This window comes from Xenopus laevis, chromosome 5L (assembly GCF_017654675.1).
Source record: "Xenopus laevis strain J_2021 chromosome 5L, Xenopus_laevis_v10.1, whole genome shotgun sequence".
NCBI classification, from domain to species: Eukaryota; Metazoa; Chordata; class Amphibia; order Anura; family Pipidae; genus Xenopus; species Xenopus laevis.
Genome location: NC_054379.1, coordinates 141,690,433 through 141,707,829, shown reverse-complemented (window position 1 = coordinate 141,707,829; position 17,397 = coordinate 141,690,433). Strand labels below are relative to the sequence as shown.

Below are 17,397 nucleotides of genomic sequence, written 5' to 3'. Positions count from 1 at the left end.
ACTTTTAGGGGGTTATTGATCAAAATCCAAAAAGTTCTTACTATTTTCTGAAAACTACTTTGACCAAATCCGCACAGACCCCCCCCCCATTTATTAATAAATTTCATACATTTTTTCTTGTGTGGACGATTTTTTCGGAAGCCCAGCACAACTCAGAAAATCTTCCAACTGTTAACGGTAATCTGCCATTGACTTTTACATGTTCTCAGCAGTATACAGAAAAAGGCAGGCACTAGCAGAGACCAGTCTTCTAGTCAGGCTGGTCAAATCATTCAGTAATTTATTTCAGTACACAAGGATACAGCCTTATGCGTTTCATATCACTCAGATACTTAAACATAGGCCTATCTGTAAGGGAAACAACTTACCGACAGCATTCCTCGATCTGGAATGGACACCGGCGTCGACATGCCACCGTCAGAACGCCACCGTCGGAACGCCACCGTCATGACATCACTGCGTCCATTATGGCGCCAAAGGAGGCCTATTTAAGGAGCCTGTGGACTGCATACATTGCCCAAGTATAGGTTTCACTTTGTGTATTCCCGGGTGTGATTTATAGCCTTGTCATATTGATTCCTGTGTACCGACTTCTGCCTGTTTATCGTATTGACCCTTTTCTGCCTGGATTGAACCCCTTGCCTGGACTTTGACCATTCTTTTGCCGAACCCTCTTGTTATCGTGAACTTTGGTCTGACGAACTGCCTCCTCCTTGGTCCGCACTCCTACGGGCCCTTACAGTATCTGAGTGATATGAAACGCCTAAGGCTGTATGTATCCTTGTGTACTGAAATCAACTACTGAATGATTTGAAAAGCCTGCCTAGAAGACTCTCTGCTAGTGCCTGCCTTTTTCTGTATATGATGGGTCACTCCCCAAGCTGAGGGTTCAGGGTGGTGCACCTGGACCACCCTTCACAACTGGTGAGTTCTAATAAGAAACCTGAGATTTTTCTACTTTTCTACTGATTACTATCAACATAAATGTGTGATCTATATATGTTCTCAGCAGGTCTGAGTTGGTGTACTTTAAGTTATTGGACTTTTAACACCATTGAGTTTTTTCTCCAAACAAATTATATTTTCCCCTTTAAAGGAGAAGGAAAGCTACAGAGGCATTTTATTGCCAATAGATTAGCTACAATAGTGCAAGCTAGAATGCTATATTTATTCTGTAGAATGTTTACCATACCTGAGTAAAAAGCTCTAGAAACTCTCTGTTTGTTTAGGAAAGGAGCTGCAGTATTAATGTGGTGTGACATCACTTCCTGCCTGAGTCTCTCCCTGCTCTGGGCTCAGATTACAGTAGAGAAGGGAGGGGGGAGGAAGAGGAGCAAACTGAGCATGCTCTTGCCCAGGGCAATGAGGTTTAAGCTGAAGGCAGGAAGTATGACACAGAAGCCCATGAGTACACAATAGAAGGAAAGAAATGCAGTGTTTCTTTTGACAGGGGACTCAGACCAGCACTACTTTGGGGGTTTACAGGTATATTTAGATGGACCTTTCTGATAAGGCTTACTTAGATTTAACCTTTCCTTCTCCTTTAAAAGTCTGACCAGAAAAATTCGAAGCTTAATAAATAACCCCATTATTTTTGGTTTCCAGAACAGCCCTGAAAAACATTTATGTGTGCTGATTTGCAGTTGTTGCATTTTTTGCAAGAAGTCCATACATGGATGGGCAATACTGTTTATAGAGATTCTCTACTAACGTGTTGCTGCCTATATTCACAGTCCTCTTTTCTTGGCTATTCATGTAGTTCCAGAGGTGCAAAGCATACGAATTATTAAAAGTTGGTAATTTATCCCAAACCTCATAGAATCTCTTCCAGTTTCCATATGATATAGGATAGATGCGTTTAGGGTGCAGGAAGGAGATATTTCCACATACAAAATTGTCTAGAGATTTAAAGTCATGTAATTCACACAACTGTCCCAGAACCCGTGTAAACAAAGTCGGGCCTTGATTTGCCCACACATCTCCATTATAATTCTGTACAAAGTCATTTAAGCTTCTCCACGCAAAACTGTGATGGGGTGTGAGACCAAAAACACTGCTGCCGGATGTATGGAGGTTCTCAGCAGTCAGAAAGTTCTTTTCTGGGATTGGTCGCATTGAGATGACGTCAGCATCGAAATATAAACCACCATATCTCCATATCATAGCCATCCTGCAGCCATCAGAGAGGTTATGGATCCAGAACCTTTCCTTTTTGGGATCAACCTAAAAGAGTATATCACAGAAACAAAACCATCAGCAATTAAACAGTATTACTACTTTTTTCATCCTACTTTGCTTTATTTTCTTGCATTAATAGTAACATCATTTTAAGAATTTAAAGACCATTAAGCCAGAAACATTTGTCTTTGCTTTTCCCACTATATCCGTTATGTGCATAAGGGCAAAACTGGGAAGTCACCCCAAAGGTTCTTAACATAAATATAACATTTCTTCCTAACTCTCGACATATATTATTTACAACATTAAGGTTTTTTGTTATTAAAGTCTGAATGGTAATTGTTTATCAAAAAATAAAAATTTTTGGTGGAAAAAAACCTAAAATTTTTTATGATTTGTTATACCCTGAGGCTGCAAAAAGTCAGAATCTGAAAATACACCTGTCGAGGTTCTGTAGAAGTCAATGGCAGAGGTCCTATTTGCAATTTTGCAATATTATTGTCTGCACTGGGTTGCGTATGATAATTCAAACATTTTTGTCTTTTCCAATGATTTAAAGAAAAATTCTGACTTTTCGGGAGTGAAATCCGAAAATTTCGTATTTTGTGCACGACAATCTGAAAAAGTTGCAGTTTTTGTGTAACAATCTAAAAAAGTTGTGTTTTTTTTAAATGATAAATAAGGGTAAATCGTGGATTTTTTTTATTTAAAACCTCACAAAAATACGGATTTTGATAAATAACTCCCTATATGAAGGTACCACACACATGTACCAGGCTTCCCAGTCTTTCCCATGACTGGCACAGAGATTTCCTAGATTTGGCAGGTAAGTGACATAAGTAAAATGAATTGGAGTGCCACTATTAAAGATGTATACCTGAAAATACAATATAATAAAATACTTTCATTTGAAACAAACATACCTTTTGGTACCACTTAAGAAGTGGTGTGTCCTTAAATAATTCCTCCATTCTGAGTGGGAAAATGTAGACATTCTCAAAAGACAGAGATGGAAATTTTTCCTTTGCTCGTTTCACATCCTCTTCGGAGGTAATGTTTGTTAATCCTTTCATGAAGAAAACCACTGGTCTATCCGGGTACACACGGGCCGCAGACTCAATAGCACATAGCACTAAAGGAGGTGGCTGCATTCTGTCAGTAGTCTCCAAACATATAACTCCATTTCCTTCTTTTAGAACATTCTCTGGATTCATACTAGTATAGGTTAAAGGTTTTATCATATAGGAAATAATATAAGGAAGGGTTGATTGATTTCTGGTGGTCTTGAAGATGAAGCCCAAGAGTAATGCAGTAACTATTAGGCCGAACACCTTAAATCTATTCATCCTTGTTGTAGTATTTATGTATGATAGTCCACCTGCAGAACATGTGACTAAAATAAGATGAATGGGACAACATACATATGTCTTCTCCCTCTCCTCTGTCCTCACTTTCTAAAGCACAAGCCACCTTAACTTATTTACCAACACCCTGTACTCCTCCAACTCATTAGCCACTGGTATTAAATAAAGTATATGTTGAAACATGTCTCCTATATATGCCATTATACTATTATTTAGTCTTGAGGTTATACTTCTTACCTGTGCCACAGAGGACCAAGCACTCCACTGACTACTGGAAGAACAATAAATGATCAGGAATATTTGTCAATGACTAGAGGCGCATCCAATGAAATGGAAGTGATGGATTACAAACTACTCTGCAGGGTTCTTGAGGTTGTAGCCCAACAACACCTAGAGGGATGTCGATTATATATTACTAAATTAAATTCCTTTTGATTGCCTTACCCTACTCATAATATCAACATTGGATGGAGTTGCTTTGGGATCCTTAGTTGTGAGTGTATGAGGGCTGCAGTAGTGTTCCTTTCAAATTCCCTCTTTAATGGATTTATAAATGCATCATTTATATGGAAGAATGTTATTTATAAAGTAGCTTGTTCATAATGCATGATTAAAAAAGCAGAATATAGAAACACATTTGTGCTGTTTAATATTCTTGCTATAAATAAGTCTGTCATGTGCAAACATGTATATTTATATTGCATACAGTATGGGGCACATTTACTAAGGGTCAAATATCGAGGGTTAATAAACCCTTGAATTTGACCCTCAAAGGAAAATCCTTCGAATTCAATCCTACGATTAATCGATCAAAGTAAAAATCATTCGATTGAACGATAAAATCCTTCGAATCAAACGATTCAAAAGATTTTAATCGATCGACCGAACGATTTTTCTTCGATCAAAAAAAGCTTAGAAAAGTGATGGGGAAGGTCCCCATAGGTTAACATTGAACCTCGGTAGGTTTAAACTGCTGAAGTATGTAGTCAAAGTTTTTTTAAAGATACAGTACTTTTTCATCCGAATCCTTCACTCGAGCTTAGTAAATGTGCCCCTATATGTCAATACACTGACCCTTCATAATGGATTAGTTCCCCATTAAAAAGAAAAAAACTTTAGGTTTGTTTTCTGCAGAGAATTAAAACCATGATTCCTTGTAGTGTAAAAACATTTTTCAAATTTCGTAAACTTTTTTTTTATGCACACGAGACTCAGGGGGTCTATAAGTAGCATTATTCCAGTATATACAGCCTTTTACTTTTAGTGCTGATGAATAGTAACTCTTATTGATGTGTGCTTGTGTGTGTGTGATTGTGTCAGTCAAGATGCATCACCGGTAAACCTTTGATAATAAAATTATGTTATTTGTGATATTACAGGTGTGAGACCTGTTATCCAGAATGTTCGGGACCTGGGGTTTCTGGTTAATGGATCTTTCCTTAATTTGGATCTTCATATCTTAATTCTACTAGAAAATAATGTCAACATTAAATAAACCCAATAGGCTGGTTTTGCATCCAATAAGGATTATTTATATCTTAGTTCGGATCAAGTACAGGGTAATGTTTTATTATTGGAATAAGAACAGATAGGCGGCACTCCGGATAAAAGAAGAAAATTTATTTCAACAATGGATGAATCCACATGGCCTTACGTGTTTCGGGAACAGAGTCCCTTAATCATAGGCTTACACGTCAAGCAGTGTCATTTCCTTAACTAGATAACATAACAGTGACACCTACTGGACAATATGTAAATTACAATTAAAATACATACAATCAATGTAATGTGTTCCTCGAATTGGAAAAGCCAAATGGCAGTTAAAATTAAATTTACTTTATTGTTCTATAGACTTAAAAAACTGATACCAGAGTACCCTGTTAAAACACATAAATATATAAATGCATATACATATATACATGTATATTCATATGTGTATCAAGAGTGGGGGGTGCCTTAGACCTGTAGATAGAAGCTGTTGCATCATATAGAGAAAAGGGGGGGAAAAAAGCACAAACTGAAATGAGATAAATGGGATTATGGGAATGATCAGGTTTATTCTTGGCATAAACCCAAACCGATTTTAAAAAAGAAATACAAATCGTATGCATATACTAGATCTAAATCTGTTTCCTTTCCAAGTGACTCTGGTGGAGAAACTTCTTTCTGTACAGATGATGTGGAAGCAGTGCCCCTACGCCATACTGTGAGGAATCTGGATGAAGTGGACCTCAGCGACTTGGAGGATAACGATAACCCCAGGAGGTCAAAAAACTACTATGGCCAAGGGACGCAAGCAAACAAAAAGAAAAAGGGAGGAAAGAAAGAAAGAATGGAAACAGAGAGACTACAGACCCCAAAAAAAACCAGGAGGGGAGGAAAGAGATTTTGGGGAAAAACACTACAGGGATCATCCGAGGAAGAAGGAGACTCTTATAAATGTAGTAAATATTTCTTCTATTCCTTTAACTGTACCCCAGACAAAAGTCTTAAGTAATGGGCTTTCCTTTGCAGCTACTTATCACTTTAATTTATTTAATACACTATTGGATGTTAAATTTGTGCGCAAGCTGACCTTGCAAAGACATTTTGGTAATTGTGGAACTGGAACAGGGCAGGACATGTGGCAAATTTGGTTGAGGCTAGTCCTGAGGGTGAATATATGTCCCCTCTAATGTTTTGTGAACAATGTTGTGTATTTGATTTAGAGTCTTTGCAGGAGGAAGGTACTAATCAGACTACATCTAACAATTTAGTGGATAGCATAGCCTTATCTAAAATGATGGCCTCTGATTTCTACCCTATACATTCTAGATGTCCTTTAATGGACATCTTTCAGGATCTTATTGAAGGTGACCTCAAGAGACTAGCCGAGAACATCTGCAGGAATAGGAGCCGTAATCTTAAATCTATAGAACAATAAAGTAAATTTAATTTTAACTGCTATTTGGCTTTTCCAATTCGAGTAACACATTACATTGATTGTATGTATTTTAATTGTAATTTACATATTGTCCAGTAGGTGTCACTGTTATGTTATCTATTTAAGGAAATGACACTGCTTGACGTGTAAGCCTATGATTAAGTAAGGCCATGTGGATCCATCCATTGTTGTAATAAATTCTCTTCTTTTATCCCGAGTGCCGCCTATCTGTTCAGCTCTGAATACTTCTGAATATTTGCATTAGCTTGCATCCCCCCAAGGACAGGTACGGTATAGGTTTTGAGGACTGAGGTCTGGCCAACTTAAATCAAACTGCTTCAGTAGCTGTCTGGAAAAAAAATTGACCCCGGCAGCGAAACTCGGAAATTTGCCGCAAATTTGTGCCAAAGTGAAGAAAAATATATACGAAAGAAAGAAGAAAAATATATACGAAAGAAAGAAGAGAATGAGTAGAGAGTAGAGAGTGACAGAAATGGAGGAATAACTGAATTCTGAATCAAAGAGGCTTATGAGGAAACGGAACTGGAGGGACAGAGGTCAAAAGACTTCTAAACTATTGTAGTGTAGTGATCATTTATGTGCATTGGGCATTGTACATGAAACTGGTGTGTGAGGCTACTTTATGCAAAATTAGAATTTGATTCATTCTGCTATAGTATGTGTTTTGCATTTACCCTTTCTTTTTTGGGGCCATTATAATGTAACCAGTAATTCATTTCATACCCACTGTTTCTCATTTTATACAATGTGCCGATGGAGTCAGGGCCCACTTCTTTTCATGTCAAACAATGTGCAGTTGTGAGTGTATTTACACCCTAAATATTTTGATGTGAAAAGGGCCTCCTACCTACACTTCTGCATGGTGAAATCAGAAAGAGCCACAGGAGGTGGAGGTGTTGGTTTTGTTCAGATACATCTGATATTAGCGTTAAAGGGGTGCTTCACCTTTAAGTTAACTTTTAGTTATAGAATGTCCTTTTCCTAGCAACTTTACATTTGGTCTTCATAATAAATTTTTAATAGTTTTTAAATTATTTGCCTTCGTCTTCCTACTCTTTCTAGCTTTGGAATGGGGGTCACTGACCCCAGCACCTAAAAACAATTTCTCTGTGAGGTTCTAATTTTATTGCGATTGTTATTATTATGCATCTTTCTATTCAGAACCTCTACTACTAAATCATAGGAACGTGTCAGTATGAAGTATGTGCTGCACCCGGAATATTTTGCCTCAAAGCCGCCCCCAACTGATTCCTCGTGTCTCTGTCATCTAAGTTATTTTCACACCATCCACTTCCACTTTTATCTTCTCTCCGTTGTTGACTTCTCCCATAAGGAACTCTCCCTTAACCACTTCAAAAATAATGTTTATCCTACCTTTTGGAGAACTAGCACAGTAACTAGTCCAAGCTTGGCACTGAAGATCCAATGTCCCTTTGTGTATCAGTTGTGCATATCAGTTTGTCTTACCTTCTTATTTGTGCTTGGATGATCCCCACCCACTTATTTTCTAGCCTCCTTCCTCTTATGTTTTTAGTACATGGGATCTTTGTTGACACAAAGTTAGCAAGCTGTATTCAGTATTCAGGGCTGCACTAATCAGTATTCTATGTCGGTTTATTAGCAACTTTTGTTTATAAAAGCACTGTGGGAGAAACAGGTTACTGGACTCATGCCTATTATTTGTAACAGACTGTATTTATGTCACAGCTATTTTTTTTAGAATTTACAAAGCTTTGGTGTTGTTTATGGCATTTGTAAAATAGTTTAAATGAACAAGTATGTCCTGTAACAAGTTAATGTTCAATGTCGGTTTAAGACAATTAATTTACTGTACATTTCCTACTGAAAGTACAAGTTTTCCTGTTCCTCTATAGCCTGATTTCTTTTATAGGTCTATACTCTGAGTAACCAGCAACAGCATATAAAGAATATGAGTACAGTCTTCATTAAGATTCACTTACCTACAAGTAACATACAACTCTTAGCTTTGATATAGATGTTTAATTTGTCACAATCTCCGAGATGCTCTCCTTTGTTTTCACAGCAAATGACAGGAGGGCATAGTTACTCACTGTAATCATTCTCGGGTAATGTGCCTGCTGAGATTAATAAGTGTCTCCTCGTATGAACCCAAAGCTGCAAAAGTTTCCCTCCAACCACATCATTAGTACAGACACTATTTATTTATTATTGAGTCCGAATTCCTAAAACCCCCAAAATTGTTTTTTTTTACTATACAATCCAACTGTTTAGTGGGGAAAAAAACCTTGATTTTTTCAGTATTTATTATAACCCGAGTATGGAAAAAGTCAGAATCTGAAAATCCGCCATCTCAGAACTGCGAGGTTGCATATAAGCAGGGCTGTTCCTGCCATGAGGCAAGGTGAGCACCTTGCCTCAGGCGGCAGTAAACGGGCAGTTACAAGGGGCGGCAAAAAGCCGCCTCCTGTAACTTTAAGAGCCGAATTTCCGGTTCTTAAACCGAAAATTCGGCTCTGCTAGTGCAGAAAGTGTAGTACGTGCTCACTGCGCTAGGGATGCAGCCCCTTTTGACCCACTCCGGTGCTAAACTTTTAAGTGTGGAGCGGGAGAAGGGGGCGGCATCGGGGTTGCTACCTCAGGCGGCAGCAGCCCACGGTTCACCCCTGCATATAAGCCAATGGGAGAAGTCCCAAAGATATCTTGACCTGCGCTGGGATTCGTGCAATAATCGGAATATTTTGTGGTTTTAGGGCAAAAATCCGAAAACGTCAGAGTTTTGTGCAGAATGCCCAAAAGATTTGTACAATCCGAATTTTTCACAAATTTTTCGGGCTTTTTCCCGCACAGGAAATTTTTGGGAAAATGTATTGATAAATAAGGGGAAAAAAGCAGTGCAGATTTGGTCAGAGTAGTTTTCAGAAAATAATGAGATAACTTCAGATTTTGATAAATGGGCCTCTTAAGGTATGAAAATGGTTTAATAAATCATAAAATTACTATAATGTATAATTAAAAAGTAAATAGAATATATAACTTAGTACATACCAAACACAGTGGCTCAAAAAATAACAGCACTCTTGTAAAACTATTCATACGATTTTCGGACCGTGTGTGGAGAGTCCCAACATTTTTCGTCCAGTGGAGAACGGTCGCTTGGTCGATCGGACAGGTTAAAAGATTTCTGTCGGCTGCCGATAATATCCAGTGGCGGAACTATCAGGGGAGCAGGGGGTGCAAGCGGGGGTGCAACCAGGGCCCGCACCCCCTCAGGGCCCCCCGGCAGTTTGCGTGCCGCTTATTCCCGGGCAGTTCCGGGTGTATGGAGGGGGGCGGGGGGCCCGGATGCGCGTCCTGCGCCAGGGCCCCCCCCCCTCTAGTTACGTTTCTGATAATATCTCTGTATGTATTGACGATCTTACGATTTTCAGTGGGAGACTGTCACCAGCTTTGTCGGACTTAACTTTTGTACGATTGCTGTCGGGGGCAGAACATCGGCTGATCTGTTCTTTAACTACTTTATTTGATCGGAATGGTTAGTGGCAGGTCGGGAGATGGGGAAGTCCGATCATTCGATGATTCGTATGATCGGATCTTTGCGTCTAAAGCAGACAAGTTGGTGTGTGGGAGAATACCCCAACATTTCAGAGACAAAGTCATTTGCTGTTGTTTTTTTGGGTCACTGTGTTTGGTATGTTCTAAATTATATGTTTTAATGACTTTTTAATTATACATTGTTGTAATTATTTATCTTTATATTTATCTTTATTAAATCACTATTTGCATACCTTAAGTGTACTTATTAAATGGTGTGCAGCTTGAACTAAGACTTTTGCAGCATTGTCCAAAAAGTAAGAACCAGGAGTTAAGCAAATGCTTAATGCAAATTCACATATTAAAGGAGAGCTAAACCCTCCATAAAAAATTTCCCACTCCTCCCCCCAGTTTTAGTAGACGATGAAAAATATAATATAAATGTAAAAAAATTTGCAAAGAGAACAAAGTTGCGCACAAATAAGAATAAGAATTTGCATTTCTTAATGTTATATTCTTAGAATTTTATTGCATTGCGAATCTTAATTGCGCATTGCTTGAAGGTGGCGCAAACGTAACAACTTTTTCATTAAGAAGTTTTATTAAATAAACTGCGCACGGTCACAAAACTATAAAATTCGCAGTCGATATCCTACTGTTGCGTGAGGGGCAAAGGGTTCACGAGGCAAAATTTTTGATTTTTCCATTAGCAATCTATATTTAATTCCCCTGAAAGTGCCAAGTTGATTAAATTTTGCCCGTTGCCATAGTCTTGTGTCTTAGGCTCATTTCTTTGCACTCCTAGAATGGAGAGACATAAGCCTATGGTTCTCTGATGTTCCAACTATTCTGTGCCGATTTTAATGGATAAATACATTTTGAACTTTTATTATAAAATTCTCTACTCCATCCTGTGGTGCTCCGTGTCTCTACATGCAGCTTGCACTATGAAGTTTTTCTGGGGTAACTTTTCCTAACGTGATGCACACAGAGGAAGAGATACACACCCTTGTGCTCCCAGGTAATCAACTTTGTGATTTGTTTCACTCCTAGAATGGAGCATGAAAATGTGCACCTCTCTCCTTGTTCTGAGTTGACAGCACTGCATACAGGAGGGTATCACGTGGACTATTTCTAACTTACATGTTATTAAGAAGACACACATGATCACACATGATCACAGCAGGGGGATGTAATCCACTACACAGCCCTGTTTTTACTACCTGCAAGAACAATAAGTGATGGGCGAATTTATTTGCCAGGCGCAAATGTGCAGTGAACTTCCAAGTTTCTACGCCAGTGAATAAATTCGTGAAAATAAATGTTCAAGTCAATGTAAAACTTAACAGAAAATCGTGATGAGGAATTGTTTCACCAGCCATGGATTGGCGGCGATATTCCAAATTTCACCATCTGCAAATTTTCTCACAAAACTGCGGGATAAATTTGCCACTGAACCATTTGCCAAGACAAAAAAAAGTCTTAATAAGAAAAAATACCCATTGCCTTTAATGCATTTGGACAAAAAAGTCTCCATAAAAAAAAAAAAACGCACACTGACTTTATAGCATTTGGACAAAAAAATTGCCATAAGAAAAACGCCTATTGACTTCAATACATTTGGCAAATTTTTTTTGCAGTTTTGCAAACTTTTGGGCTAAACAAAACAGGATTTGCTCATCACTACAGAAAAGTATTGTCACCTTCCTAGCTGAGAAAACTACTCTCTGCAGGTTCCCTTTATGATCATGTTGATGTCTCTTCCCCTCCTGGTTCTAACCAAAAGTAAACATGTATCTGCTGTAGTATAATGACTGCATTTAAGAGGTGTTTTAATTTCTGTTACAGGGATGGGCCATGTGTGGAATTAACCACAATCAATATAATTAGTTGTTGGAATGATGTTAGTTGTAGAATGAGAGTAATAAGTGGATAATTGGAATTAATTACGAGATTTCTCAGAAACCGGCATGTTCTTTCATGTTTTCTGGCTGAGACGCTGCAGAAACAACAGGAGCCTCTCCAGGTCTCTAGATTTTCTCTCACAGCATCCATATGCTCTGTTCTTCAGGATCAGTCAGCCTACATCTCCTAAGATGCTATAACAGTTTGTTATTAGGGAACCATGGGAGATAGCCAGATAGGACTTGCTCTTCCATGAACAGGGGAGCCTGTGCTGGTACCATTGCTGACAACATTTGGGGCCCTGGAAATTTCTGTTTTGGGACCAACAGGGGACCTAAACACCTGTTAAGTAAATGGGCAAGGGACTATGTCACATGTGGCTTTTTAAAAACCAAAGGGTGCCAAAATTCCCAAATGTTGCCAGGAAATGACACCCAGTCCTGATTTTTAACCCACATAAGTTTTACTCACATAAGCCAAATGCTTTGGTCTAGTTTATACTTAAATGTACAGTAACACCAAAAAATGTAAGTGTTTTAAAGTAATGAAAATATAATGCACTGTTGCCCTGCACTGGTAAAACTGCTGTGTGTGCTTCAGAAACACTACTATAGTTCATAAAAACAAGCTTCTGTGTAGCAATGGTGGAGCTTGAAAAAGACTATATGGCACAGGTTAAATAGTGGATAACAGATAACACCATTATGTTCTACAGAGCTTATCTGCTGTGTAACCTGAGTCTTTTCTCCTTTGAATGGCTGCCCCCATTGCTACACAGCAGCTTATTTATATAGTATATATATAATAGTAGTGTTTCTGAAGCAAACACAGCAGTTTTACTAGTGCAGAGCAACACTGCATTATGCTTTTATTACTTTAAAACACTTTCATTTTTTGATGTTACTGTTCCTTGAAAGGAGACATACAACATAGTTAAAAAAAAAACCTAATATTGTAGGCAATATTAAATAATAGATGGCACTGGATTCACTTTGGGCTAAAAGTTAATATTATATTTGTAGGGATGTGAAAATTTAGCCACCCTTACACATTACAGACAGGCACATCCCTAGTAATATGGATGCCTAAGTGGGTCCTTATGGGGACCTTGTGCATATGTAACCCCTGTAGTTCTCACAGTGTACAGCAGATGGCACTGTATCAGAGTACAAAGGTCTTGGATACCATGAGGACTGGGTCCATTGTGCTTTAGCCCTTCCCTGAGCAGGCAGGAAGGGAATGGGCACTGGATCCTAGGAGTGGTGGCCCTGGTAAAGTGATAGTATATTCGTTTATAGATCACTCTAGGAGAGATAGAGAGGTTATATAGTAGAGCAGCTCAAGGCTCCGCCGAGGATATTAGTAGAGGGATTAAGATCCCAGGGTATTACTGACCCAGAGTAGGGACCAAAGTGTTTGGACTAGGGATGGTAGGAATTCCCCTAGACTGCCACTGCAAAAGATCCTGAAAACTGGGCAATACCCCTCACAAGTTGCAAATCTCTCTGCTGTATATTCCCTGGCCTGCAAGGATTCAGCCTATACTAGTACTATGAGTATATGCTACCTTTATGCTGTCTGATTGTTCTAAGCTCCATTGTGGATATTTGCTATGTGCTATGTTAAAAAAATACAGTTCATTGGTTAAGCATTGAAGAACTACTGGCGCTCTTAATTTGTGCTATTGTACCTGGTTACAGTTGCACTACACCCTGCCTCCAGCCTCCTGCGAGGGCTTACCCCTGAGAGAGAAGGCTTCATATGTGGTATTACCCCACACCGATAGTAGCTTAAACTGACTAAAGCAAAGTCAGTTTACTATAGCGCTACATGTTTAAAAATGTCCCCTTTTTGAAGCTCCCTATAGATCTGCTACAGTCCCTGCCCATGTTTAAAATAAGGGGTGGGTGTGTCCTAACTCCCCCTGCCAGAAACACAGCAGAAGGGGGATAGCCAATCACAGCACTACAGTCACAGAAGCAAAGACAGGCTCCAGCTGCCTATCAGGTCAGCCTAGCAGCTGGTTAGTTCCTATCTTACAGTGCAGTGGAGTGCCGCCGGTTCCCCTGTACAGCCTGGGAAAGGAGGCAGCAGGAAGTGGAGCAGATGGGTGGGATTAGTAGGGTTTTTGCAAAATGTTCAATAAAGTAACCAGAAACACCCCCTTTTCAGCACAATCCATCTCTATTCTTGTTTTTTTACACAATCTGTCTCCTTGTAGAACCATTTCTAAACTAAAATAATCTAAAACATTCCAATGCACATTTCCAAGTATGAACTGCAGTTGTTTTAGTTCCATCATCAAAAGGCCCAACATACACCACCCATCAAGTCAGGTAGAAATTCCATTGACAAGTAAAAGTTGTTCTATATGCACTAAAGCGCCCTTGTGGTACATTTATATGGGTAAAGCTATACGGCCAGTTAATACATGCATAAAATAACGTAATATTTGGAACTTCAAGAAAGATTCTTACACTGAAACACCAGTGTCTAGACACTTTTTCAATAATGTCTGTTTAAATGGAAGGTATTAGAGGTGGTACAGAGACCTGCAAGAGGAGGTGATTGGAACAGCTAATAATTATACAGGTAAACCAGGTAGATTTGATGTCTGGGTTGTGTTATGCCATGATTGGATAATACAGTTTACTTTGTTTGTTGTAGGTCTGACCTTTTATTTCTATTTTTCAGGCAGTGATGAGCCAGCTAGTCACTGAAACACAGATCTCCTGCTGTGAATTTTACATGGGCAAGTTTCCTATTACAGGAGATAAAGTAATGTTTAGTCTGTTGACATATGGAGTTGTATAAATGTGATGCTAATGTTATCCAGTTATAACATGAAGGATTAGTTTAACCTGGATAGGACATACTGTATGGGCAATTTCATATCACTAGTGAGGCAGCCCCCTTGCTAGATATGTAGGCAATATCCTAAGGACTGCCCTGTCTGAGTGGAACACCAGCCATTGTATATTACAGGAGAGGGCCGCCATGTCTGAGACCCTTTTATCTGTGCAGATAGCGAACAGGAAAACTACCTTCCATGTTAGGAATGTCAGTTCAATCTAATTGACTGGTTCAAAAGGTTGTTCTTGCAAGAATGTGAGAATTAAATTCAAATCATATTGAGAAACAGGGTCATGAATTGGAGGGTTTGGCCTACAAGAGCTTGAAAAGTCTGAAAAGTCTCAATCTTGGGAGAAGGGCTCATTGGGAAATTTTGTCCCCAAATCTGGGACTTAAATTTTGAACCTTAACCTTGAGGAATTACGAAGGTCTTTCTCAGCCTCAGCGTGAATAAATTGGAGGATTTGAGGAGAAGAACAGAATACCCATTGGACAAAGTGTTACACCAATGAAAAAAAATGTATTCCAGCTGCTTGGCCATAGACAGGCATCTAGCTGACACAAATGGATTGATGACTCCCTGTAAAAAAAAAACGTTGCTACCATGACCTAGATTCAATAGACTTGCAGTCAGTTATAACTTGTGGATTTCTGAGAACCATGAGTGGCCCTGTATCAGAAGATCTGATTGGACCAGTAAAACCAAGGGCTCATCTGCTGTCCCAGTTATAATGTCTTTAAACCACTCTCTCCTTGGTCAGGCCAAAGCTACTAAGATTGTTGGTAACTGTTCCTTTTCAAATTTTTATTTGAATCCTAGGACATATGAGTATAAATGGAAAAGCATGGGCCAAAATTATCAAGGAGGGTATGACCCCAGGAGGGTTTTGGACAACTAAAGTTTGGGTCTGTATTACAGTTGGGAAGGGGGAGCGTGTCCCTTGGTAGTTCAGTTTTATGTGATGGGTTGCCAGGGTTCCCTAGTTTATAAAAGGTGAAGCCACTACATGCTCTGTCTCTTTTGGTCCCGACTTGCTGGAGGAGGTGGTGTGCTAAAGGGCCTGGGAAGGAGGTAGGTTCAAGTAGGTGAAACAGGTGCCAGGAAAGATTTGTAATAGCTTGCTCTAGGTGTGAGGGACAGTATCAGGACAGTTAGCAGAGCAGTCAGAGGCTCAAACGATGAGGCCAGGAAGGGTTACTACCCTTTGGTGTCAATGCTGCTAAGTAGTTCACTAGTCACTAGTCATAAAGTAAAAGATCAATGTGAGCTTGCCGTAGCACGGGATTATTTCACTAAGGCAGTAAGTTCTACCTTTGGGTAGGGAAGATCGATAGCCTATGAGTAAGTGCCCATCTAGGCATGAAATGTGTTAGGCTTATATATGTCATAATAAGGATTTTTTAACTTTTAAATAATACTTGAGCTACTTCTTCACTGAACAGTAGGTACTTCCCGATTTTTGCTTGATTTACTACTTACTGAAGTGAGGGCCCATCTGAGGGAAGAGTTGCATGTAACACATGCCCTGCCTGGAATTGAGACCAGTTTGGCCATATCGATACCATCGGTGCTAATAGAGATTTTAGGTAACCCAATGTCCAAAAACCTGTTACATTAAAGATACTGACATCAGAAAATAATATTTTTTATTATCCATCATAACATAGTCTTTGAATGCTATTTATAATTTTGCCATAAAAGTATTTGCCTGATGCTTCTACATTACCTTTCTTACTACCCTGTTCCTCTATGAAGGGGCTGCCATATTTGTGTAGCAGGAGTCTCTTAGCATTAGAAACTCTAACTGACAGCTTAAGAAGGGACAGCCAAGTGACAATTACTTACAAAAGCAGAACTATCAGCGAAAAACGATCAACATGAGCTATAGGTAACTTTTAAAGTAGATTTATATTTTGAAAGTGTCCACATAATTTTAAATATTAGAAGGGAAGTGGACACAGATGTTTCAAGGTATTCATAAGCATCAATTATTTGTATGGGTTAATTGCTGTCAATTGGTGAGCACTGTGCATAGGTCCATGTATTTATATACGCAAAGAAAAAAATGCATGCACAGAACATCACATCAAAATATTTAATTGTGCAAATTCACCACAATGTATCAACAAATATATCAATAAACAATTGCATAGCATACTACACCATATGGCTGTGTCTCCCCCCGTCTGCATACCTTATGTCAGCCACTCCCTCCTGACGAATTTCGTTCCATTGGGCGCTTCATCTTTGGAGGTGTGGCTGTTCTACAGCCCATTCCTTAAATACCCAATTAATTGCTGTATACATCTTCCAGGCTTAGTTATATACCTAAACATCATGCAGGGTTTAATAGTGTTATCGTATCCATATCTCCTGGCCTTCTATATTTTTTAGCCCTTCGTTCCGGAGCATATATAGAACAATACGGTGGTTAAAGATATTAAAGTATTTGCCAAAATAATATAAAGCACATTCCCAACAGTGAATCTCATATTATTTATGGATATAGGCTTACAATATTATCAATCAGTGCTAATCTAACTGTCTTTTCTTAAAACACCATTACTTATCTAATTTATTACTTTTGTTTGACAGAATAAGTGCTTGTGTGCATTATTAATGCATACAGCATTTACATA

The 17,397-nt window shown here is 38.9% G+C and overlaps 1 protein-coding gene across 2 annotated transcripts; it reads right to left on the bottom strand.

Moving 5' to 3' along the window:
• Positions 1–1,520: 1,520 nt before the first annotated feature.
• LOC108717150 (alpha-1,4-N-acetylglucosaminyltransferase) lies at positions 1,521–7,960 on the bottom strand. Of its 2 annotated transcripts, XM_018263968.2 has the most exons (4): positions 7,861–7,935; positions 3,780–3,932; positions 3,102–3,556; positions 1,521–2,223 (listed from the first exon to the last, which is right to left on the bottom strand). In XM_018263968.2, the coding sequence occupies exons 3-4, from the start codon at positions 3,522–3,524 to the stop codon at positions 1,624–1,626; spliced, it is 1,023 nt and encodes a 340-aa protein (XP_018119457.1). In that variant the 5' UTR covers positions 3,525–3,556; positions 3,780–3,932; positions 7,861–7,935; the 3' UTR covers positions 1,521–1,623. The 2 variants fall into 2 exon arrangements, with proteins under 2 accessions (XP_018119457.1, XP_041419438.1); XM_041563504.1 differs by lacking the exon at positions 3,780–3,932 and having other exon boundaries at positions 7,861–7,960.
• Between the last annotated feature and the right edge of the window lie 9,437 nt (positions 7,961–17,397).

Excerpts from the sequence above, each read along its gene's own strand:
- LOC108717150 (XM_041563504.1), bottom strand. The coding sequence starts at position 3,524 with ATGAATAGATTTAAGGTGTTCGGCCTAATAGTTACTGCATTACTCTTG. Across the intron at positions 2,224-3,101 it reads TTCTTAAGTGGTACCAAAAG|GTTGATCCCAAAAAGGAAAG; the intron begins GTATGTTTGTTT and ends ATACTCTTTTAG.